The sequence below is a fragment of the Odontomachus brunneus genome, unplaced genomic scaffold, assembly GCF_010583005.1.
Source record: "Odontomachus brunneus isolate Ranch 3 - 2012 unplaced genomic scaffold, Obru_v1 Obru_scaffold_010, whole genome shotgun sequence".
Taxonomy (NCBI): Eukaryota; Metazoa; Arthropoda; class Insecta; order Hymenoptera; family Formicidae; genus Odontomachus; species Odontomachus brunneus.
The window spans coordinates 2,575,022-2,598,159 of record NW_022639460.1 but is presented as its reverse complement, the minus strand read 5'-3'; the positions used below and the strand labels follow the sequence as shown (position 1 = coordinate 2,598,159).

Genomic DNA, 23,138 nt, shown 5'->3' with positions numbered 1-23,138 from the left:
AACCGGTAGCGCTGTTTCATTTGATTTTAACTGCAATATGGACGAAGTACGAGCTATTAGAGACTGATAACTCGCTATCGACATCGAGATGGTTAGTCTGTAATACGGTATTGATTTTATAGATTATTATTATCCCGACATTTTGTATACTAGTGTATGTATCTACGACGCAGTAACATAACGTATTTTCGCAAAACTGCGTGTTCCTCTCTCACACACACACATACGCACACTCACTCTCTGTCTCCCTTCCTCCATGTTTGGTTTGAACAATAACCTTTTCTAGAATCAACGGTCCTTCATAATAATCTGTCAGTAGCTGCAGCTTTTGCGAATCCTAGTTGCTTGGAGCTTCTTTCCTTCCAACGCTCAAACACATTCCATTTCAATTCGAAGATAGAAGAGACTTGAACAGATGCAGATTTTACTGCAGATTTTGATGCAGTATTTACTGCCACGATAAAAATCCTCTTTAAACTCAAGTAAGAGTTACAAGTTTTTATCTTATATCATTATATTTAAATACGATATTCCAAATTTGCATCCGCAATATTCGGTATTCTTCAAAGATGTTACTTGAACTCGAGGGGCGAGTTGACGCGATTCTAATATAATTAAAAAATACGATTTAACTATAACACTTCCCATATAGCACCAAATGTCCGAAATACATCCCAGAGACGTTCTAGAGACGATATGATGCCTCTGTAACGTCTCTGGGATGTATCTCATGTGCTGTATGGGCTCCTATGCGACGAATATACGGGCGCAATTGAGCGATTGTGATCCTCTTATTCGTCAAGAAATTGGTTTTGTTTACTTGAAAATTTGCTTTCTCTGTTGTCTAGGATGACAGTAGTGTAAGAAAAAACAGAGAAGTCGGCGAGTGATACTATTCAGAGGCATAAAAACGCTTAATTATTCATAAGTCCTCCCAACTCGCGCGGAGCAGCGTCGGCGTTCGCCCCTTAGCCGACTATCCTATTTACCACCCTGCTGGCAGGAGGCGGCGAGTGCAGCAACCCCGCAGCTGCGCAGGTGTATCGTAGCCGGCACCTGCCTTCTTATCAACATCTCCGAAAACTCCTCCAGTCACGCCAGAGGGAAGGCCCGGCCCGGCTAGCACCTTCCGCACTCTCGTCCGACCTCACCCTACCCTCGTTCCGCGCGCAACCTCGCCGTTCGGAGAGGAGAGTCTCCTGTACTATCTTGTTCTCGTCACACCTTCTCGCATCACCTGCATCCATCGGCAGGCGAGCAACCGCCGTTGTTGGGCAGGACGATGCGATGGGCGAAGGTAGAAGCGACCGTTCCGGCAAAAGGTAACGTTTCGCGCCCTGCGCCGCGATGCGTCGCGCCGCGCCGTGCCGCTCCTTTGGCCAACGACCGTCGCTCGAATCTCCGCGTATCGAGAGCTTTCGAGCGATTCGATCGTGTGTACATGAGATGTAAACCGCTTCAAGTGATCTTCGAAACCGAAGTTTCGAGGAATGTCTGAGAAGTTTCGAGTGTCTCGACGGTCCTACATCCACGTCTATACACTCATAACAAACGTATAGTCAATTACGTGTAGCGTGCACGGAGAATGTATATAACTACGTGCAGATTGCACTACAATGTAGTTGGGATGTGTTCAAAACTTTTACGATATTCGAGACTCTCGACGAGGTTTTCGAAATATTTAAACAAGTCTATAGGAATTTTTCGAATTTCTCTTAAAATTTGTTTTTCTTCTCTTCTTTTTCTCGCGCTCAATCAGACGATTAAATGCCGGCTGTACAAATTATTTATGCAGAATACGACAGTTGAGTTAGGTTTTGAGAAGAAGATTGCGTCTCCGTTGTTTTTCTGGAAATATATTTTTATGGTAGTGAATTTTACTAAACAAGTAACAACAAACAAAGTACCATTATTCGTATCTGTTAAATTTTCATTCCTTTTGATTGATTTTCCTCCGAAAGATCTCATCATGATATATGTCCTTTGAACAAAATCGATTCAATTGACGTAAAAGCAAGGATAACGCTCGTGTAATACGGCTATTTATTTTATAAGTAGTTTATAAGTAGTAGCTTTTATAAGTGATAGATAGAATCGTGCCGCTAATAGCGCTTTCTGAAATATGTATTAGGGTATCCTAGATCGCGCGCTCTATGTGTGTTACACGGAGTGTTCGTAATCAGATGATTACTCCTAACGATTCACCGCTAATTGATATTGAGGACCACTTATCAGTATCAATATATCTTAATTTCCCGTTTGCGCGCAGAATTTTCGATAAGTGGCAGCACTCTCCTAATTCGATGAGTGGCAGCACTTCGCTCACGGTTGTGTGTATGAAGGTGCTTTTAACTAAATGATCATCGCCCACAGCCGTTTAATCCCATTTAGCCCAATCACTGGTCACACCTTTGCGCAATGGTGCAACCGCCCTGTTTAAAATGATGGGTGCAAAACGATAGCATTTAGCCTTCATTTTTAATCTAAATCAATAAGATGATGATCAATAAGATAATAATTGATTTATATTTAAATTCAGGCTCTGAACGTAATGTAATCTTCTCGTTTTTTATCCATCATTTTAAGCAGGGCACCTCCTAAATTCATCGATATCGCTTATATTCCATTTGCTTTCCCAATTTCACCGACAATGCTCAATTAATCCTTTTAGAAATCCAGTGCATCCCTCGAGGTTGTCCGACATCGTTCCATCATCGTTAGGCAAATTCGCACACAAAAGCAAGTCCGAAGACTGATAAGACAATTCCATAGCTCGTCAATTCAAGAAGCTTAGCAATGAGAGACGAGATGAGAGAAGACATTCAATGACCACGACCTGGATTTACCGTAACCGAGGTGGCTCGCGTGCCAGCACCGGCGGCTCTGTAAAATGCGTTCAGATTGAATCACGCACGACCGCGGAACAACTGACCGGGGCGACGGTGTGCCCGATTGCGAACTCGCTAGTGCGTGCGGCCACGTGGCGCGGACATTAATTTAGCCGCGCCACCAGAAATTCGTCGTGCCGGATAGTTAAGGTGCGGGGGTCTGCGTACATATATATACATATATATGTACGAGTTCACTGCTAAAATCGGGGTCATTGGGTTAAACGGAACCTCGGCATTACGAATCGACCGAGCAGAGCAAATCAACGGGCGGTAACCCGAGCGTGTGCGAGCGAGAAAGGCGAGAGACCGAGGGAGAAAATCAATGGGATTCGCGAAGAAAAGTAGCCGTCGGCTGTGGCTCAAATTAACAACATTATCGCGGCTTTGCACGAACGGGCGAGAAAAAGGGATCGTGACGGGGAGAAAAAAAAACTTGGCAGCGGTGGGATTCGAACCCACGCCTCCGAAGAGACTGGTGCCTTAAACCAGCGCCTTAGACCGCTCGGCCACGCTACCACTTATGAACCGTTAGTCTTCGCACGAGTATACAGGGTCGTGGTCGAGAACGGTTGCGTTCACCCACGTTTAAGTCACGAATTGTGTAATAGAGGTAGCGAGATTTGGAGATCCTCACGGATCGGGCACGACACGGGATGTCTCGTGCCTGGTGGTGCAACCAGAAAGGTTAAGATTCTACTTGAATCAATATTTTTTAACTTATCTTTTCACGTAGAATCATCACCTTCCAGATTGCACTATCGTCAATAATGAAAAACCTATATATTGCTAATGTAACTTAACATCTTTTTATAACGTTTTGTTTATGTGATCTTTGTTTCACGTGTCAATTTTTTACAAAATTACTTTATTGCATTATTTCTTTTGTTTAAAAAGAGCTGTTTTATATAAATTATCAAAGGATATTATAATATCACGCATTGAGGCAGAGATATCTCCATTTCGTCCCCTCTCTTCGCGTTTCAACACTCTGTGAAAACAGCTAAATTATCTATCTATTTAATATGGAAATACTGAAATTATCTTCGTTCAATGGGCTATTCTTTTCCACGGTTTCGACCGCAAGCACCGACTACGCCACGACTATACGTCGAAGACGTTTCACGGATGTCACGCTCGTTCGCAGCGTAATTCGCGAAAGTTGACGTGCGCGCGAGCCATTAGACCGGGACGAGATTTATTTTTCGAGCTCTACGTTCTCTTTGCAGATCGATTCGTCGCGTCTGGGAGAGCCATTGTAACGGCATGCACGTACCTTCGTACCACTCTCTTCCTGTTTCTCGTCCTCCCTGTGCCCTCCTCGCCGTTCACCGACCCGCCCTCTTATATCCCTAATTCGCCCTCCAACATTCCCTTCGGGCGTCTCTCATCGCCATCGGGAGATCTTCAGTAAGCTCAGGTCGTCCATTCGCATCGCGTCGTAGAATCGTTTAGCCTATTCTATACGCGTTTCGTATCTCGATCGTCAGTACGAATTTCCTTGAAGTCGATAATTCTCGTTAACAAACAAAATGCAATAAGAAATTTACTATTCTGCTAATTATCCAGTAAATGAAAAAAATACAAGGAATGATAAGTCGGAGTAGTCTTTGAACGAAACTCGCGAATAAAATTGAACGCTAGATGCTCAACATAGCTACCTTATTTAATAGACAACATAGCAAAGACCCAAAAAAATATAATTTTACGAATTTCGTGAAAGAAAGGTGGGAGAAACCAACGGACAAAACGTCTCTAACTGTCGGACGAAACAGGATCCATGAGATTGCCATTGAATACTGCTCATTAACGCCGTTTTGTTATCTGAATCTCAAACAGGCAAAGATCCTCCACTCGCGGCATCGGCGAGTCCTCCTCGGATTCCGAGATAGCGCGCGGCAAAGGGGGCAAAGGTAAAGCGCGCAAGAGCAAGGTCAAGGAGAGATGGCCATTCCTCGAAGGGCTAACGGTCGACGAGTTGGCTCGCTATCGGCGAAGACGCGTACACGATCGGCCAAAGGACAATCTCCAGCCTTATCCGGAACTGCTGCCGCTGATCATCCAGGACCCCGCGTCTGAATATCAGCGTGCCTTCGGTGTGACTGTCGAGGAACCGTCTAAGGTATATGCAGAATATAACGCTCTTACAAAATTCCTCTTGGGACTTTGCGTTTTTTTTTTCTAATTCTCTATTCATATCCTAAATTCGTCTAAAATCGTTTCATCCAAATTCGAGATAAATTTTACGCGTTATGGAAAAAAGAAACGTCAAGAGCAGGTCTCTCGTTCTAAATCTGTCCGAGCGCTTTTACGAATAACATTGTAATTAATTACTTGTTGAGATTTCTGGACAATCTGTATGAGAACATGTGTACCCGTATAACAGGAAAATGTCTGGCCAATAAAAGATAGCGAGCCCGAGGATTATTCACGCGTGGAAAGGACCGTCGAGGATGTGCGATCTTCGCGTCATATGGATGTCAGAGAACGCGAAGAGATCGAGGATCCATCCACTGGAAAAGAGATTCTACCTTCTCAAGTGGTTCATGACCACGAGACGATGGATGCATGGAGAACAGATGTCCCGCAGTTTGAGGCTTCGATCAGACGTCCGTCTCTTATTAGGAGGTAGTTATCAATGAATTTTTCTGCGCATTACTTGTATGTAAATCGGCTTATTAATAACTTCCATAGTGAACTCGTCGCTAAAATTAGTCACAAGATAAAGATCGTGATAAAAATACCATATATACATATAAATCGTTACAATGTAATGTGTAACATAATAAAATGATAATGCGTTGAATTATTACAATTACAAATACATGAAATTATTTTTCTATGATATAATGTATAATTTAATAAAAGAAACGTCGTGAAATGTTCAGAAGGTTGTAACATTGTTACAGTCGTCGTTACAGTTTGCAAATTATTATTCGATCATTTGATCGTTTACTTAACTAATTTCGCGGAGACTATCAATCTTTCGCTGCCATGTACCCGCAAGTTTAGAACGCGTCGCAAATCAAAACTGTTCCGGGACACGCGAGTTCGCAAGCGTCGCGGAAGTATAAGATAGACTGTCATGTCGCTATAATGCGACTGTCTGTCATGCACCAAATCGCCAACGGAATTGGCTCACCGCTTTCTTTCGCTTTTTTATTGACCCGTCATGACGTCTGCGAAACACCGGTGCATGCTTGATTTAAAGCTGCGCATTCGGGCGAACAAATACGTAATGGCAACTCGATCTCTTGACGCAGTACACGTCGAGAGGAAAAATTCGATGGAATAAACGCGATGTGTGCGAAAGTCAACTAAAAAGTATTGTTTCACGTTTCCAATAGGGGCACCAGCTTAAAGTGCGACGGTAACTTCTACGCAGACACGGAAACGTACTCGGCGTATGTGCCTTACGAAGGTCAGCATCGCGCCGAGCTCGCGCGCCGACCCACGTCCTTGAGAATGGAGGGCGAGCTGGACACCATGACGGAAAAGTGCGAGAAGTTCATCGAATGGCTGAACGTCAGCCGACCGGAGCTCATGCGTATACCCACTAATCTGAAGATGGAGGGCGAGCTGGAAACGGCGACGGAAAATCACGACAAGTACGTCCCGTTCGTGGGCGCGCGAAGACCTGAGCTGCTAAGGCGAAGCACGAACCTGAAGCTGGAAGGGGACACGTACTTCGTGCCGGAGTACACCGACGTGTTCAGAGACCACAGCGTCAAAGGTGATGAATGTTAAGCTTATTGAGCGCGTTTGATGAAGTGTTTGGGCTTCGCGTGAAACTTTGACACGCTTGGTTTCAATTCAAAGTTAGGCGATCACGGCTTCAAAAAAGTTATAAAAGTGGTAAAATGGTGTCCACATAATGCATATTGCAGACAGACTGTGGCCAAAGAAGCCTCAGACGCACTTGAAGGCCGGTGGAGATTTCTTCCAAAGCACAGAGACTACGGAGAATTTCGTTCATCCTCGCGTCAAGCAGACGCAACAGCAGGCTGAACTGGTTAGAGACGACGACGAGCAGGAAGAGGACAGACGGATGAGGGCTTTCGAGCGAGAGGAGAACCGAAAAAAGGACGAAGAAATGATGATGTTGGTGTCGAAGCTGGAAGACCTCAACGGCCGACAAGTCGAGGTCCCGGAATATCGAGACGCGTACAAGGTATTAAAAGCTCCATTAGGAGCTATTTATATATAACAGCTATAAGAAATTATTTCGAAGCTAACGTGCGATTATTATTAACGTAGGACTTTCCACGCGAACGACCGAGAATCTCCAAACCGGACGACGAGATAGGTCGCGCCGATGGTTCGAAAGTGTCCTCGCCATCGCGCTCCAGGTTCTCCACGAAGATCGACCAAGACCCGGAGTACAAATCCAAATATCTAGAATATCCGCGAGATCGTCCCGTATATCGGAAACCACCGCCGATGCTACGACCGACGATGGTAGCCTCTCCCGCGCGTAGTAGTACCTGCTTCTTTAACAAGATCAACCCGATTCACCAGGAATGCCGCGCGTTCGAGTATGAACCCATCAGTGAAGTGAGGTCGCAATACGTTCCGTACGGACACGTCCCGCGGGTCGAAACGTTAAAGATGCCGGCTAGTCTGCGACCAGAGGGTAACATCGATCTTCAGCCGGAATATAAAAACGCCTATTGCGCGCGATATGATCGTCAAGGTGCCGGCCTGGAGCCTAGAGCGTATGGTAGGGCCGATCGTAGTCCGAGCGCCTCGAGGAGAGGCGAAAATTATTGGCTGAACGACAACAACAACAACAACAACAATGATTATCAATGCGACAGGACGCTCGTCGGCCAGGATCAAGACGCGTTTCGAGTGTTGGACACGCGGATTCTCGAAGACAACGTCACCGGGAAGCCACCGCCTGCTAGCAGAAGGTATATTGAATTAAAAGAGTTTCTTTAGAATCTATTTTACAAAGCGATTATAAGACACACATTTTTGTACATTTTTAAGTACTATTTTATTCGTGATCACGTTGGCTCTTATTAATGTCACGATACCTTGCAGAGGTTCCAGGCTTTCCCAAGCAACGGCGCCAAGACTGACGCAGCCGACGGAGCTGACGGATCGCACTGTCACAAGGATACGATCTCCCAGTCCGACGTATCGGCTTCACGTGTGCGACGTGGACAACGAACCGCGAGGCTTTGGTCGACAGTCTTCCGGAAGGATACGGAGCCCCTCGGCCGACCGTGTGAGTCGCAACGACGTCGCCAGACCGTATTCACCCAGCTTTGGCAGGACAGACAGGCAGGATCGTCGCGTCGATGATCAACCGTTTGTTGTTTTGGATGAATCCTCGAAAACCGCCTCGGCCAGGAGACGTAACGTCGATGTCGCGGTACCGATCTCTCGAGGCAGACCTAGAACACCGACTAGGTGGATGCCGCCGTGGTACGACAATACGAATACGATTTAGAACGCCTGCAAGAGTTTGCCGAAAGAATACTCGAACTGCCTAAAAATTTAAGTTCTAAAAGCCGTAATCTTACACTGAGAGAAAAAATATCTGGGAAATAATAAATATTTACGGTAAGCCCTGATAACATATTTTCTTATACTAACACAAAATATTTTTTAAAAAAGAAAATATACATTATCTTAAAACTTTCAGATAGCTCTCTCTCTCTCTCTTTATCTTTTCATGAAAACAATTATTTAAGTAAAATAATTCAAATTTAAGTGAATATGTTATTAGTATTCCCACCACAAAAATATTTCTATTACTTTTTAGATATCTTTTCTTCTCAGTGTACATCTGATGGCGTATTTTAGCAAACATTTCGACATCTAACGTGACTCTTAATACTTAAATGTAGACGTCAAAAAAAATGCCAGGAAGTACATGTGCGAAAGATTCTCTCGTGTCAATCTTTGTAGGTGAGAAGAGTAGAATTATAATTATAACGATAAACAAACACTGCCTGTGTAACTTTGTACGCAATCAACTGGAATCAACCGATCGCTGTTTAAATACGCATTAACGTCATATTATAATATAAGGATGCCGGAGTTCGATACTCTGTCGTATGTTACCTGTGTAGCCGCGCAGTAGGTGATAAAATAATACCTCGTACTACTGCCAATGTTTTTGTTAACCTGTATCAAAACAAATATATGGACAACGCCTAATTTTACGTGGCCTTTCTCCAAGCATCACCTTCAAACGCATACTTTTTCCTTTGCGTTGACATTATATTAAAATTACATTGTATTCTGCTGTTTCATCTCATTGCACAAATAAATAAATAATTGAGGCTGCAAACAAGATAAAGAATAAAACATATTGGGGGAATCACAAGTGAAATTAAATTAATTGAAAGAAGAATTTCTCTTGAAAATATTCTTGTTAAATATGTTCCAGTTTGGCGGGAAACAAAACCGGCATGACTTGCGCACCTGCAGCTAACTTTATGAACGCACGAGTAAACGCATGAAGTTGCGCGTTATCTGTCCACGTCAGTTCGTACGCGGTTTGTAACATAACCTAAAAAGTGATTCGTGCCTTCGAAACATCGCAGTCGATGAGCGAGACGTTCACGCAGATGACAAGTTATTCGCACATTTCCTAGCGTGAATAAGGTACTCGTTAAAATTTTACACGTATCAAGCCGACTAAAATTATATCGAGTGTGTAAAAACGCGGAATACACAATATTCGGTGACAATAGTCGATAGAAAATATTCCGAAGATCAGTGAGTAACATATGTTATCTTTCGAACAGAGTGCAGCGAAATGCATTGGACGTTGTGCGCGTTGATCATCGGGTCGTTCGGATGCAAATATATACACGCTCAGGCGCAAAGAGTCGCGCCGGGTGTTCCGCCACAGCATTATCAGCAGGTAGGTTGGGTTTTTATGTTCGAGAATGTTGGCAAACATATGGTTTGATTCTGCCCGGTGCACCAGAGCCTGTGACGTGTGATTGTTTTGGGTTTTTATAGCTTATTGTAATCTTGATTTGTTATATTATGACTTTTTCTTGATTTGTTTTAGCCCGTTCAAGTGCCTCCATCACAACACATTCCACACCAGCAACAAGTAAATTCATGATTGTAACTTGATCTCATAAGTATTTATTAGTAACATCCCTGTGCAATTTATACTGATTTTCTTTTGGCTTTCTTTTTTTTAGCACTAATGTCATGGTTAAGTTTAAATCTTCTTAATATTATCTTACTAATAATTTTTGTTCAAGTATCAACAAGTACCGGTGCAACAACAGCAAGTGCCGATACAACAGCAGGTTCCTGTTCAGCAGATACCGATGCAACAAGTACCTATGCAACAGCAGGTACCAATGCAACAAGTACCTGTACAACAACAAGTGCCTATCCAACAGCAGCCATCAGTTCAACAAGGACACGGGCATGGTCATGGACATGGACAAGGGCAACCTCAAATACTTAATACTGCTAATATAGCCCATGAGAAACAGTATGTATCAATTGGAAAGAGAAACTCAATTTTTACCAATTTAAGTTGAATATCAACTGAGATGGAAGTAATTTGAGATAAAATAAAACATTTAAAGAGTCTTAATGTATTTCCAAATTTGAAACTGATATAGGCATATTTTTTCTTGTTTAGACATATCGCAGAACACGCTGATATACCCATAGATACAAGCAAGATGACTGATCAGGAATTACAGTTTCACTATTTCAAGATGCACGATGCTGATAACAACAATAAGCTGGATGGTTGCGAGCTGATCAAGTCCCTCATTCATTGGCATGGTATGTAAAGATTAAGCATTTTTCTGTGTTTCATCTTGTGTTCTCACTGATATTATCGTGCATTCATATGTATCTCGGAATTTTCTTAGAACAAGGAAGCCCAGATTCTGGTGGGCCACATGGTGAAAAATTGTTCAACGATGACGAGTTAGTACAATTGATAGATCCGATACTTAACATGGATGATACCAACAATGATGGTTACATTGATTATCCTGAATTTATTCAAGCCCAACAGAACGCCGCAGCCAGCACGCGTGTATAATAGTATATTCCGTGTAAACTGTAAAATTAAAGAAAAACTTTTATAAGGACTCTATAATAATGAGAAATCTCATTATATCATTGATGTCTCGCGATGTTCATGTCGACATTACACATTTATATATGTATGATCATGCATATATTACGTCAAGTTCTGTTGGTATTTGTGATAATCCACTTTTCATCGATTCGATTCTAACCATATATAATACGAAAAGGGAAAAAATTTTGGTTTTTTATATGATGTCGGTAAAAGATATATATGAATACTGTCATATGATATAATTAAAAAGCGATATATATAAAATATTCCAAAATTTCCCTCATTTATTTATAATATTTAATGAGATTAATTCTACGATAACAGTGTTTGCCGCGCATTATTATTCTATTATTATTATATAAATGGTTGTAATATTCTAGAGCGTTATTAAAAATTGGGTTTTTGATATAACAAAACTATTTTTATATAGACAAGAATATTTTATAGATACTCCTGCTGTTAATAAATAAAAAGATCATTTATTAGTTTTCACTGTTGTTTATATAATTGAAATATATCTATAAAATAGTAGTTTGAATTCATGTATAACAATATATATGTATTAAGGATAATAATAGATGTTTTACTAGCGGTTTCTACGTCCAACACAAAGTATGAATAATCTCGTATTCTGTAAATATATATACATATTGTTACCTACAATATTTTCGAATGAAAAAAACAATTTAAACTTGTTCTCGTAATCGATCGTATTGCGTTATATTCCTATGAGAATTTCGATCTTCATCGCAACAATTATTTCGATAAGAAGAGTGGAAATGTGGTGAATATACAGAGAGATCGATAGTTTATAAGTTTTTTATCAATTATTGTATCTTTATATTAAAAGACACTCTATTGTCAGTAATTTCAAGCACAGAAACATTTGTAATTTTATACGACGCAAGTAAGCATGTCATAATATAATTACATTTACTTTCAAGGAATATATATATATCATTTTGCTCAAGCGCGAACATCGTTAAAAATCTCACCGCTCTAGAGCACAATTATGGAAATACTTACAATAGTGTGAAAATGATAGATATGCTCAAACGACTAGATTATGACTAGATGTAAGACTAAATTTTTCTTCCTACTTTACTACTTATAAGTACATTCCGTTGACCAAATAATCGGCATCATGCGCGTAAGGTCCGTGTCCACATCTTCCACGCCGTCTCCTCACTACGTTAAAACCGCAACTAATTAAGAAAACCGCGATTACAGTCGCTATAAGACCCAACGTCAACGACACCACAGCTCCTTTAGGGTCGTTTTCGATTATTTGAACACGTTCCGAAATAATGTCGGTTCTTTCGCGCGTTCTGGCATGCTCCTCAATCACAATTACGCTTTTATGATCTAAATCTAAAATGTAAATAAGAAAAAATGTAAACGTAAATAATACGTTTTACGATGAAAAGTTAAACAGATGTGTGACATCAAATGAAAAATATCGTGATTGCAAAACTGATTTTACACGATAATTACTTGTATCTTTGTTTTTTTATCATACAATAAATTCAGTACAACATTTTTACCTTTCGTGTCTTTCGAATGACTATGTTTAGTAACATAGTCATTACTCGCTGACAATTTTGGCTTTTCGGTCACTTGTTTGCTCGTATGCTTTGCATGAGCCAAATGTGTTTCTACTTTTTCTTCCTTTTTATCCAATTCCTTGCTCTGTGTCAGTTCAGTTTTATGTTCTTCAGAGGTCTATACATAATTACAATCATTTAAATTACGATATTATCAAAATTACGACAATTCAAGATGTCAATGTGTGCTCACCTCACAGGCAGGCGTTGTTGTGGTTTTCGCAGTGTTTTCTACATTATCGATTTGCTTGTGTTCGGAATCTGATACAGGAGGTGCAGATGGTGACAACAGCATCTGATTCTCCTGCCAAGCTCCTTTATTCGAGGATGAGAAATGCGAGGTATACGGATGCTTAGAATCCATGTAAAGACCTCTAAGGTAAAATTATATTACAAGGCAGTGGAGGTTTAGTGATATTTAAGTGAATAATTAAACGGTAGGTTAATACTTCGTATTACCTATCCGCTTCATTGTTTCCTAGGACGCTCGAGCCTTTGTGGTTAAATATATGCGATTGCTCTAAAAAAGATGTATAGATGAAAGTTCATACGATAAATACACAGACATTCAAAAGTTCATAAGATATGCAAAATTATTCTGTCGGGAAACTTGAATGTTTTTTTCAAGGATTTATCGCTCAATTTCTTTTTAGCGAAAATGTATCACGGAAGATTGAAACTTATAGCAACTTATGGAAAGTTTATCGTTAAAAAGACATCTGAGCTTTTTGAGACAAATCAGATGTTGCACAAAAACACTATATATATATTTTTTTTTTTACATACGTTCGTAGGGATTTATATTCTGATCGTGGAATGAATTTACAGGAACATACGGCTCCTTGCTTTGGTCGTATAATGGCTGATAGTCCCACCGGTAACCCGGCGATTCATAATTTTTATGCATCTGCATCTGTATTTCCACTGGCTGACCTGGATACAGGATATTTTGTGGCTGCGACATTTGATGGGCCGTATTACCAGACATTTCCCAGCTTTTAGGACTAATCTCTGGCCCAGCGGAGTAGAATGGAGCGAGGGGCGGCGGTTTGTGCTGATCGATGATGTGTTGATACCTCATAATGTCAGCGGGTGGACGCGGCGCTTGTATCATCGGGGGTACTACCACTGGCTTCTCCGTGGGACATATGAGATCGGCCGCCTCGTCAGAGCCGTCTGCACATTGTGGAATGCCGTCGCAAACGTTGTATATAGCTATACAGTCCCCGGACGAACGACATTCGTATTGATTTCTGGTGCAAGCTACCATTCAAATATTTACATTAATTTTTCATCAGTCAAGGTTAATAGAAAAGGATAATTTTCAGAGTTTTTTACAGATATGCTCAAACAATCTGAAGCATTCTCTCATACAAATATCTTTTTATTTGGAAATGACACGCAAGAATTTTTTCATTTTAATATTATTAAGGATTATGCAGGATTCTACAACAATTGAACCAGAAGCCTTAACTTACATTGTTTTTAAGTTTAAGTAAGTTAATATACAAGAGATTTTAATACATACTTATGCATACTAGTGCATTTAATTAAATTTGCTACACAAGATTTGAAAGACTAAATAATAATATTACCTGGTTTAATTGGCACAGGAGTAGTTGATATTACTTTTGGTATCTGTGTAACTATAGATTTGATGGAAGCCTCTGTAAACCCGTAATCTGAAGTAATGTCGCTATTTTTCCTGCAAAATACAAGAGAAAAATTATAAGTCAACGACAAGATTGGAAATTGAAACTTACTTAGGATTTACAAAAATACCTAAGTGATTTCAACTCATGTTCCTGTTGAGATATCCTAATTTCTTCTTCTGTTTGTATATTCTGTATAGGATAATTGGTACGTACAGCACTGGTGTAGTTAGCATGTCTTGTAAATTTGCACTTAAAGTCATGGAGTGGACCACATTCAAAGAGATAGCAACTACCTGGTTTCTATAAAGAACATAATACTATGTAACAAAGGTCTATTGGATGTCTCTACAATATCACACTTTTCAGTTCATAATAATACTGTATTACACATAATGTTTGTATTTACCTTCTCTTCAAAAATGAACACATCACACCGCTCAGTTTCGCAGCAATATTTCAGACAATCCAATTGGGAATCAACATCCATCACGCTCAAATACGTAGCACCCATATTACGAGAGTCCTGGGTTTTGATAATATTATCTTTGTGAACGTCAAAACTTTCGAGGCACATCTGGTAGCTGCTCGCGCCAACGTATCTTTTTTCATGCATCTTGATCGCTTCATTGTCACCGCACGCACAGTGGATAATCGCAACAGAAATCGAAAAAATAAGTTGTGCCCCACGAAACATAGCTTCTTCTTGTACGTCACACAAATGTCGAAGTTGTGCTCGTTGCGTCGCGATGCCGTCCGCGAAAGCGGATCGATAATTCAATGCCGAACAAAAGAGATTATTGCGTCTTATGTCTCTTGAGATTAAACAAAACGAAGATCCTCTCTAATCTTTCTTTCCATCCACGCATAAATATATTTTGTACATAATTAATGATTTATTTGTTGATTTACTTGCCTATATAAATCAGTTACATTTTCCGGTTGTATAATAACAGTCACATAAACTCTGCGACACATAACCTTACGAGTGGCCAAGCCTGTGGCCAACCTAGAGTCATTAAAATCAGTAGTCATCAGATTGACCAACCTAAGGTCTGTCTTTTTTGAGCACTACGTAAATTAGAGCGAAACACCGATTGACATATTCCCTTAGATCTAAAAATGCAGATGTATACTAATCAAGTGCAAGAGTCACAGATGTAATTGGTCAATTTTTTACGATTCCGGCATAAGTTAGCGGATTATGGCCATCATAAACTAGTCTTATGGCTCCTGCAGACAGGATGCGGTAATGCTTGCCGCGCGGCGTAAGTCCGCGCAACAGCCAATCTATATGTTGCTTTCCGTAATAACCTTCTAGCTCTTACGGAAAAACAACATATTGATTGGCTGTCGCGCGGACTTCCGTGCGAGGCAAGCATTACCGCGTCCTGTATGCAGGAGCCATTATGCGATAGCCAATCAGAAGCATCAATGGTACTATTAACGCTTCTGATTGGCTGTTGCAACAAGAGTTACAATCGACAAGATGACAACCTCGTAGCGCCATCTAGAATGATGTCCTCATGAAGTGGAACTAAGAATTAACATGGCGCTTTACCCTTGATCGGATATAAATGGTATAGTGAGATGTGAAGAGTTCTTAAAGTTGATATGTGCTGTTTTGACGTGTAATTGTACTACCGGAAGATGAAAACTTAAGTAACACAGACTTTGAGGTATAGGATAATGTCGAGAAAATAATTAAAACATTTTTATAGAAAGTAAAAGGAATCGAACATTGTCTTGACGGTCGACTGCTATCCGTCCGTATTGTTAATTATGCGTTGCAGTGTATGAACATAGAAAGCTTCGAACGATTTGCATGTGAAACTAAAAAGAGATTGAGTTACATTGTAAAAGTTTTTCGGATAAACGTCAAAATCTTCCAACAATATGTCTCTGTACGACGATTTTGACAAACACCGAACTAATGAGAAGGTCGCAGGGTGGTCATCCGGTATCAAACTGCTGCAATCTCAGTTACAGCTAAAAAAAGCTGCCACAACACAAGTAAATTCGCGTAATATATTAAACATAGTTTTAAATTTTGAGAATGATTTGAGAGAAAGTAATATCTCTAATTATTCTTTGTGGATTTTTTATTTGTGGATTTATAGCCAAAACGTGAACAGTATAGGAAAGCTACTGCTGTACTAGCACCAGTGATAGACTTGAAATCGAAAGCCAACCGTGATTTGGATAGAGAGGATGATGCTACCCATAATAATCCATTGTCTACTAGCAATGTAAGTGGGATAGGAGTTGGCGGTGAATTTGATTGGAATGTAGTGAATGAATATGACCCTATATGGCCCAATGAATATGAGAAAGTTGTGAAGGAACTGCGTGATATGAGAGACAGAGAACATGATCAAGAGACAGAAATGCGCAAACGTAGGAGAGATAACACACGTTTTGAGGATAATCAGGTAATACATAATAATACAATTGGTTTGACTTAGTATATGTTTTTACAGTAGATTGCTCAAAATAATTAATATGTTTAAATTTGAAATCAATCTGTAAATTATAAAATTGTTCTTGTAAAATCAAGTAAAGAAAACTTGATCTTATATAAATGTATTTCCTTAAAATCAACTTTAGATATTAAGAAATTTTGTTGGAATATTCAAGTATCAAATAAAATTTGAATAAAAAGTAAATTACATACGTACATAATGTTATTAATATCACAAGTGGTTATAATATAGATTTATTGATAATAATACTGATAATTAATGAGATAACTAAACATTTGTGAATATTAGGCTTCTAGCAGTAACAGTACAATGATACCTCCCGAGAGAGACGAGGAGAGGACACCATCTTCTCGAGGTATAATTGGAGGTGCTGCGATAGCTCCACCACCTTCTCTGCAGGAATCCTCGGAATTGCCACCCCCAGCACCGCGATCGCAGCAATCTAGTCTAGGCTATGCCACGTCGTCTGTAGCTGCAAAAATAATGGCCAAATACGGCTTCAAGGAGGGACAGGGACTCGGCAAAAAGGAACAAGGCATGTCAGTAGCCTTACAAGTAGAGAAAACGAGTAAACGTGGTGGTAGAATAGTCGGGGAAAGGGAGCAACTCATGCCGCCACCGCCACCTCTTACGGCTTCACCGCCTCTGATGCAACTACCTCCGCAACCACAACCTGCAGAAGAGCCTAGTATCACCGAGATAATGAAGTGTCCTAGTAAGGTGAGTACTTGTTTATAGTATTACACAATATACATACTCTAATTTTAGCAAAGAATAAAGTTGAGAATCAAAATGAGTCAGTTTTATCAAATGAATTTTATTGAAACTAGAACGCGCTTCGCGCGCGCCACTTTAGCCTTTTCGTTGTACTATTTACAATTTTACAATATTACAATACTCGTTTTTACAAATTATATTCCCAGCAAACACAATGTTACATGTAAAGTACATGTTGGTTGTAATTTCCTATTCAACAATGTAACTGTTATATGACGCGTATATTATATAAGTTATATTGTTTGTTGAGTAAAAAATTACAACTAACATGTATGTTACATGTATGTAACATTGTGTTTGCTGGGATTACAATAAATATCAAATTCATATGACGCGAACAACACAACCTGATCTGTCACCGCGGTTGACAGCTGCAAGTGGCACGAATTCAACTGCGACGGAATCGAGACGGTCGAGACGGCCAATTAGCGTCGCGGAAAAGAGGCTTCACCCACTTCGATACATTCGAGATTTAGTTAACACGCACTTTTTCTGATAGGATAGAATCTTGCATATGTGTGCGACCCTGTTTTTCACATATCATCGTTAATATATGAGTTTTACTTCAGGTCGTACTTTTACGAAATATGGTTGGTCCTGGAGAGGTGGATGATGATCTCGAACCGGAAGTGAAGGACGAGTGCAACACGAAATACGGTGATGTCGCACGCGTTATTATTCACGAAGTGATGGAAGCTGCACCGGAGGAGGCAGTTCGAATTTTCGTGGAGTTCAAAAGAATAGAGAGCGCTATTAAGGCTGTGGTAGATTTAAACGGACGCTTCTTTGGCGGTAGACAAGTTAAAGCGGGATTTTATTCTAGTGAAAAACTCGATATGCTACAATTGATGGACTAGAAGATGGGTTGTGTGGAAAACAATTTTCATACATTGGTTCAGTATCTTCTCCCTTCACAAATTGTATATTTTTAAATAAGGTGTGAAAAAAAGTGTAAAATACCTTAGATATTATTTGAATATCCAAGAGATCATTTCTTCTGTTGATTATATTTTTACATTTATATACACGCAATGTTACATCGTACGCATTCAACGAGTATTTCTAGATAAAGATAAAAAATAAATTTTTCAATTATAATATATATTTATTTTATTTCATTGTCATTTACAATTATAGTTTTCTGTTTTTTAACAATCAATTATACATGCAAAATTTAATTAAAGAATCACTTATATTATCCAACAACACAATATATAATAACTCGTAATAACTTAAGTAGAACATAACAAATTTTAAATATTCATATATATATATAAGGAATGAGTAATCCTTGATCCTCTCTCTCTCTCTTTCTTACATTAGGCTTAATCAGATCTCAGTGTTCTCAAACGTATATTTCATTTCCGAAATTTAATTGTATTTAATTGTATTTAATTGTATTCATGGAAATGTTAATCTTTTCACTGATTGTAAGTATTTTTACTGAAATAATCTTCTGTTTTCTTCAGCTATTCGCTAGAATATTGTTTCCTAAATATATAAAGAAAGTCCTAATGCAAGAAAGAGAGTAAAACTAAAACAAGATGTGTGAAGACAGGTGGAAGATTAAATAAGCTGGGTAGCAATAATCTCTAAACGTCCAGTAAGAAATGCAGCTTTCAGTCGGATACTTAATCGATACAGAATATTACCAGTATTCCGTAAGAAAACGTTCACTTATTCTCGTAGTACCATTTTCAACAACCATTTAAGATATATCTGATATCGTGCAAAAGTTAAAAACATTGTGGATATATTCACTCAGATATCTCTCATTATGTTACATTGTTTTTCCGTTAATCAAGTCCTCTATCGCCTTGTTCAATTGGGCGCTGAACGCGGCGAAACTGAATACCTTTAGAAACCTGTCTTTGCCGGATTTCCCAAAATTTTCTGTGCGACTCGGATTAGTGATCAGGAAAGCTATCTTCGAAGCGAACGCTTGGCCGGATAAGTCGGCCAAGAAGCCAGTCTCTCCGGACACTATAGATTCCATCGGGCCGCCGGAATTGTGAGCGACTACCGGTTTGCCTATGTACATCGCCTCCAACGGCACAATACCGAAGTGCTCGTTTGGTGGTGTGTATATTACAATTTTGCAATGATGAAGTATGGAGACCTTATCAATGTCAGAAGGCGAACGTAGGAACATCACCTTGTCAGTCACGTGTAACTCGTCAGCGAGTCCTATTAACTCCAAGTGATATTCCACGTTCTCCTCGACCCTCTTGTCGTAGCCACCGGCTATAATCAAATATACACGTTTGTATATTTCCCTCGTCAAGAGATTCTCCAGCTCTGCTAGAGCTTCCAAAGCAAGGGACAAATTCTTTTTACGCTCATATCTGTTGATGGATAACAGTATGATACTATCATCCGGTAGTTTTCTATCTAGTACTCTCTCTATGGACACTATTCTCGTTTTGTCAAAAAAGTCGGTGTTGATAGAAGGATACAAAATTTCTGGTATTACGTGCAAACGCTTGAACGTGTTCCTGAACACGTTGCCTGTGTAAATGCTATTTACAAATATCTTATGAGCCATGCCTGTGGTAACTTCTTCTAGATAATTCAGTGGCATGCGATACAGCTGTTTGCTGTAGCCTCCAGGCTGAGTGAGCAGTTGATCTGGGTGATGACAATAAAAGACCACATATGGAATTCTCAATCGAAGAATGGGAATGCATACCGACACCAAGTCGCAGAAGACAACCTCTGGTCGTTGGTCAGAAAATATTATGTAGATAGCTGCATATATCTGTAAAAGAGAACATATAAAAATTGACTTGATACTGCAAAGGCTATTAGATACATGTCTTTTCTTTTTTTGCAAATGTTTAAAGTATATTCTTCAATATAGATTTTAACAAAAGTACATATGCTTGATATATTCTTTCATTGTTTCTTTTTAATTGAGAATTCCTACGAAACAAACTTTTATCTTTCTTGATTTACTATTATTTATTATCAATAGAAAATACAATTTTTGATACTTTTAATCTGTTACTTATTATTTATATTTTATCACTTAGGTATGACAGTAACTACTTGTTACATATTCTTGTTAAAATACTTCAATACTACCTACCATACGTAGGTAGGCGCAGAGCGCGTAAAACCTGCCCAGAACATGCCTGGGCAGCCAATTGCCCACAACGGTGACGGGAATTGTGCCATCCTTAGTCTCGGTGAAGCAGTGTTCCGGGTCGTGATGAGTCGTCACGAAATTCACGTCGTGACCGTTCTTACGCAGGGCAAGGGCCGCGTCGACGACCAGTCTTTCCGCACCGCCGATTCCGAGGTCGGGATGTAGGAAGGTGATGCGCGTCATCGTCGATGCTCTCACAATCTCGCCGTCAACAGTTACGGTAAGTCATGCATTCAGCTGTACGTAAGTACGAAATTACCGCGACGCGAATAACTGTTTATCGCATTTTATCGGTCACTGCCGGCTAAAACCCCCCACTACAGCGATCGGTGCATTAAACAAAATTGTTGCTACATACTGGACACTACACTACACAGCTGGCATCCGATTGGACACGATGCGATTGGACTATGGACGTAGGGGAATATCTGGACGGAGCGTAAAGTATTTTTATGGGCGCGGGGTGTGAAGTCAGCGCAGTGAGAGGAAATCTTCGTTGCGGTCATCTTTGGTGACAAAGTGACACACACACACACACACATATATATATATATATATATATATATATATATATATGACATGTGTGTACAAGATCGAGGATTTTTACCTTTGTGGTGAAAAGTCCTTATGGATGGAACTATATATTTCGCAGTAGAAGATGCCGGATTGTTACGCGAAATATTGTAAAAGCCGGAGAACCGAGAAGCCGGAAAAATAAAATACAACTAGAGAATGGGAACGTAAAAATGATAAGACTATTATTTCACAAGTATGTTTTAATATAACAACAGTTGCAATCAGGATAAAACTTTATATTCACACATACTCATACACACGTATTCATTTGTACATTTTTCAATACACTATACCAAAATAAACAATAGCTGCGTTTGGCATTGTAAATCGCAGACGTCGGATTGCTCTTTTATCTCGAAGATGCATAGAAATGAAAAAGATACGAAATCTCGTATCTCTCTCACTTCTGTGCATTTTCGAGATAAAAGAGCAATCTGACGTCTTTCAGTTACAATGCTGAACGCAGCTATTGTGTTCCGTGATATAGGCTGCCGCCATATTTAGTGATCACTTTCATTCTTCTCACCCCTGTGAATTCACACCCCGTGAAATACGCTCCGTCCAGATATTCCTAAGGTTTGTCGCGTCGCATGCCCCAACGTGCTCCTACTCGCTCCAACGCACTCTGATTGGTCACGTCACCACGCGGACCAATCAGAGTGCGTTGAAGCGAGTAGGAGCACGTTGGGGCATGCGACGCGAACAAATCTACGTCCATGGTTTCTCCTTAACCTAACCTATTGCAATAGGAATACTGTGATTGGATACTGTGTGGGATTTGATAAAACATGGATCAATCAAAAGTTGCTTCTTCGTGGCCAAATTCTGCTTAGAGTAACTCTATGACGATGAAGTTGTACCGCTATATAGATGTATTTAATCTATGGTTCGCTTATTTGACGGAGCTGTCACCAGATGGCGTATGAATTTATTTCCAAGCCAGAAACAGATAGATAGATGACGAAGCTGTCATCTCTTCTTATCTGTCCCGTGTGAATTTGTCAGTTGTGCGCAAGTGAATTTATTAATAAACAGTCTAGTTTTTGCCGTAAACGACTGACACTTCCAAGAACGAGGACGAATCATTGGAAAGCAACAAGAGTCATTCTAAAAAATAGGTAGTGTTTTCACTCAATGTCTGATGATATCAAGATTTGTATATTTGTTAGTGTAGTTTGTCAAGATATGTATATTTGTTGTGTTTACTAGTATTTCTCGTTTTAGGCAATGATGCGAAATTTGTAATTTGGAATGACAATTGATCAAACACGATCTTTGATATTTGTTACTCGTTGTTGGATATCGATCGAATAGAACGACAACGATGAATTTTGGGATGGATTGGGAGGCCGAGCATCGGCGCGTTCTGCAGGACGGTAACGCGGCTTTGGAACGCTCAGCACAGTCAGTCGCGAGATCACAGGCAGTGGCAGCAGAGAGTGAGCAAGTAGGAACTGAAGTCATCTCTGAACTGGGCGAGCAGAGAGAACGTCTGCTGCGAGCTAAACGGAGATTGTCACAGACAGATGAGGAACTGAACAAAACGCGAAAGATTTTAAATGTTATGCGAGTGAGAGTCTTGACGAACAAAATTGTGTTGATCTTTATTATATTACTAGAAGTGACTATAATTGGCATTATTGTATATTTAAAGTTCTTTCATCATTAAGCTGCATCGGTACGGTGAGGCTAAACAAGGTTAAGGGCTGAAGTTGTATATACATGCAATATAATGTATATATGATGCAATATATAGTTAATAATGTGTGTAGTTATATAGGCATCTGCAAATATTGTATAAGGTGTAATAAACAAACTTTCAAACACACCTTTTGCAAAATAGTAGATCTATTCTTTCTTGAAGAACTTCCTGAACTAATGTACATTGATATTGGAAATTAGAATGAGACAAGATATATCTGTT

At 39.8% G+C, this 23,138-nt stretch overlaps 6 protein-coding genes and 1 non-coding gene across 10 annotated transcripts; 4 read left to right on the top strand and 3 right to left on the bottom strand.

Moving 5' to 3' along the window:
• Window positions 1-27: 27 nt before the first annotated feature.
• Window positions 28-8,541, top strand: LOC116840491. Its single transcript, XM_032807278.1, has 9 exons — window positions 28-91; window positions 287-482; window positions 849-1,322; window positions 4,728-5,010; window positions 5,275-5,516; window positions 6,236-6,621; window positions 6,776-7,059; window positions 7,146-7,801; window positions 7,935-8,541. The coding sequence occupies exons 3-9, from the start codon at window positions 1,288-1,290 to the stop codon at window positions 8,344-8,346; spliced, it is 2,298 nt and encodes a 765-aa protein (XP_032663169.1). The 5' UTR covers window positions 28-91; window positions 287-482; window positions 849-1,287; the 3' UTR covers window positions 8,347-8,541.
• On the bottom strand, window positions 3,326-3,407 carry Trnal-aag. Its single transcript has one exon. It is a non-coding gene; the product is annotated as a tRNA-Leu (tRNA).
• Window positions 8,542-9,357: 816 nt separating the features above from the next.
• On the top strand, window positions 9,358-12,517 carry LOC116840501 (multiple coagulation factor deficiency protein 2 homolog). Of its 3 annotated transcripts, none has more exons than XM_032807308.1 (6): window positions 9,361-9,509; window positions 9,653-9,771; window positions 9,925-9,969; window positions 10,127-10,365; window positions 10,519-10,667; window positions 10,757-12,517. In XM_032807308.1, the coding sequence occupies exons 2-6, from the start codon at window positions 9,664-9,666 to the stop codon at window positions 10,930-10,932; spliced, it is 717 nt and encodes a 238-aa protein (XP_032663199.1). In that variant the 5' UTR covers window positions 9,361-9,509; window positions 9,653-9,663; the 3' UTR covers window positions 10,933-12,517. The 3 variants fall into 3 exon arrangements, with proteins under 3 accessions (XP_032663201.1, XP_032663199.1, XP_032663200.1); XM_032807309.1 differs by having other exon boundaries at window positions 9,372-9,509; window positions 9,925-9,983; XM_032807310.1 differs by lacking the exon at window positions 9,925-9,969 and having other exon boundaries at window positions 9,358-9,509.
• LOC116840493 lies at window positions 11,434-15,250 on the bottom strand. Its single transcript, XM_032807288.1, has 8 exons — window positions 14,640-15,250; window positions 14,361-14,533; window positions 14,174-14,283; window positions 13,365-13,841; window positions 13,038-13,098; window positions 12,772-12,952; window positions 12,519-12,696; window positions 11,434-12,345 (listed from the first exon to the last, which is right to left on the bottom strand). The coding sequence occupies exons 1-8, from the start codon at window positions 14,925-14,927 to the stop codon at window positions 12,083-12,085; spliced, it is 1,731 nt and encodes a 576-aa protein (XP_032663179.1). The 5' UTR covers window positions 14,928-15,250; the 3' UTR covers window positions 11,434-12,082.
• Window positions 15,251-15,773: 523 nt separating this feature from the next.
• LOC116840496 (splicing factor 45) lies at window positions 15,774-18,588 on the top strand. Its single transcript, XM_032807292.1, has 4 exons — window positions 15,774-16,243; window positions 16,351-16,662; window positions 17,002-17,433; window positions 18,060-18,588. The coding sequence occupies exons 1-4, from the start codon at window positions 16,127-16,129 to the stop codon at window positions 18,345-18,347; spliced, it is 1,149 nt and encodes a 382-aa protein (XP_032663183.1). The 5' UTR covers window positions 15,774-16,126; the 3' UTR covers window positions 18,348-18,588.
• A 51-nt stretch (window positions 18,589-18,639) lies between these two features.
• On the bottom strand, window positions 18,640-20,863 carry LOC116840495 (alpha-1,3/1,6-mannosyltransferase ALG2). Its single transcript, XM_032807291.1, has 2 exons — window positions 20,579-20,863; window positions 18,640-20,248 (listed from the first exon to the last, which is right to left on the bottom strand). The coding sequence occupies exons 1-2, from the start codon at window positions 20,819-20,821 to the stop codon at window positions 19,271-19,273; spliced, it is 1,221 nt and encodes a 406-aa protein (XP_032663182.1). The 5' UTR covers window positions 20,822-20,863; the 3' UTR covers window positions 18,640-19,270.
• A 1,254-nt stretch (window positions 20,864-22,117) lies between these two features.
• LOC116840506 (vesicle transport through interaction with t-SNAREs homolog 1B-like) lies at window positions 22,118-23,042 on the top strand. 2 transcript variants are annotated; one of them, XM_032807314.1, is made up of 2 exons: window positions 22,118-22,332; window positions 22,424-23,042. In XM_032807314.1, exon 2 carries the CDS (start codon window positions 22,539-22,541, stop codon window positions 22,881-22,883), a length of 345 nt encoding a protein of 114 aa, XP_032663205.1. In that variant the 5' UTR covers window positions 22,118-22,332; window positions 22,424-22,538; the 3' UTR covers window positions 22,884-23,042. The 2 variants fall into 2 exon arrangements, with proteins under 2 accessions (XP_032663205.1, XP_032663204.1); XM_032807313.1 differs by having other exon boundaries at window positions 22,126-22,332; window positions 22,439-23,042.
• The last annotated feature ends 96 nt before the right edge of the window (window positions 23,043-23,138 follow it).

Bases quoted from the DNA above. Each gene is read 5' to 3' on its own strand.
- LOC116840496 (XM_032807292.1), top strand. From the start codon at position 16,127: ATGTCTCTGTACGACGATTTTGACAAACACCGAACTAATGAGAAGGTC. The intron at 16,244-16,350 runs GTAAATTCGCGT...GTGGATTTATAG, and splicing joins AAAAAGCTGCCACAACACAA to CCAAAACGTGAACAGTATAG. The intron at 16,663-17,001 runs GTAATACATAAT...TGTGAATATTAG, and splicing joins CACGTTTTGAGGATAATCAG to GCTTCTAGCAGTAACAGTAC.
- LOC116840506 (XM_032807314.1), top strand. From the start codon at position 22,539: ATGAATTTTGGGATGGATTGGGAGGCCGAGCATCGGCGCGTTCTGCAG.
- LOC116840501 (XM_032807308.1), top strand. From the start codon at position 9,664: ATGCATTGGACGTTGTGCGCGTTGATCATCGGGTCGTTCGGATGCAAA. The intron at 9,772-9,924 runs GTAGGTTGGGTT...GATTTGTTTTAG, and splicing joins CGCCACAGCATTATCAGCAG to CCCGTTCAAGTGCCTCCATC. The intron at 10,366-10,518 runs GTATGTATCAAT...TTTCTTGTTTAG, and splicing joins AATATAGCCCATGAGAAACA to ACATATCGCAGAACACGCTG.
- LOC116840493 (XM_032807288.1), bottom strand. From the start codon at position 14,927: ATGTTTCGTGGGGCACAACTTATTTTTTCGATTTCTGTTGCGATTATC. The intron at 13,099-13,364 runs GTATGTAAAAAA...CATCTTTTTTAG, and splicing joins GAATATAAATCCCTACGAAC to AGCAATCGCATATATTTAAC. The intron at 12,346-12,518 runs GTAAAAATGTTG...TTTACATTTTAG, and splicing joins TCATTCGAAAGACACGAAAG to ATTTAGATCATAAAAGCGTA.
- LOC116840495 (XM_032807291.1), bottom strand. From the start codon at position 20,821: ATGACGCGCATCACCTTCCTACATCCCGACCTCGGAATCGGCGGTGCG. The intron at 20,249-20,578 runs GTAGGTAGTATT...TCTCTTTTACAG, and splicing joins TCTGCGCCTACCTACGTATG to ATATATGCAGCTATCTACAT.
- LOC116840491 (XM_032807278.1), top strand. From the start codon at position 1,288: ATGGGCGAAGGTAGAAGCGACCGTTCCGGCAAAAG. The intron at 5,011-5,274 runs GTATATGCAGAA...CCCGTATAACAG, and splicing joins CTGTCGAGGAACCGTCTAAG to GAAAATGTCTGGCCAATAAA. The intron at 7,802-7,934 runs GTATATTGAATT...GATACCTTGCAG, and splicing joins CCACCGCCTGCTAGCAGAAG to AGGTTCCAGGCTTTCCCAAG.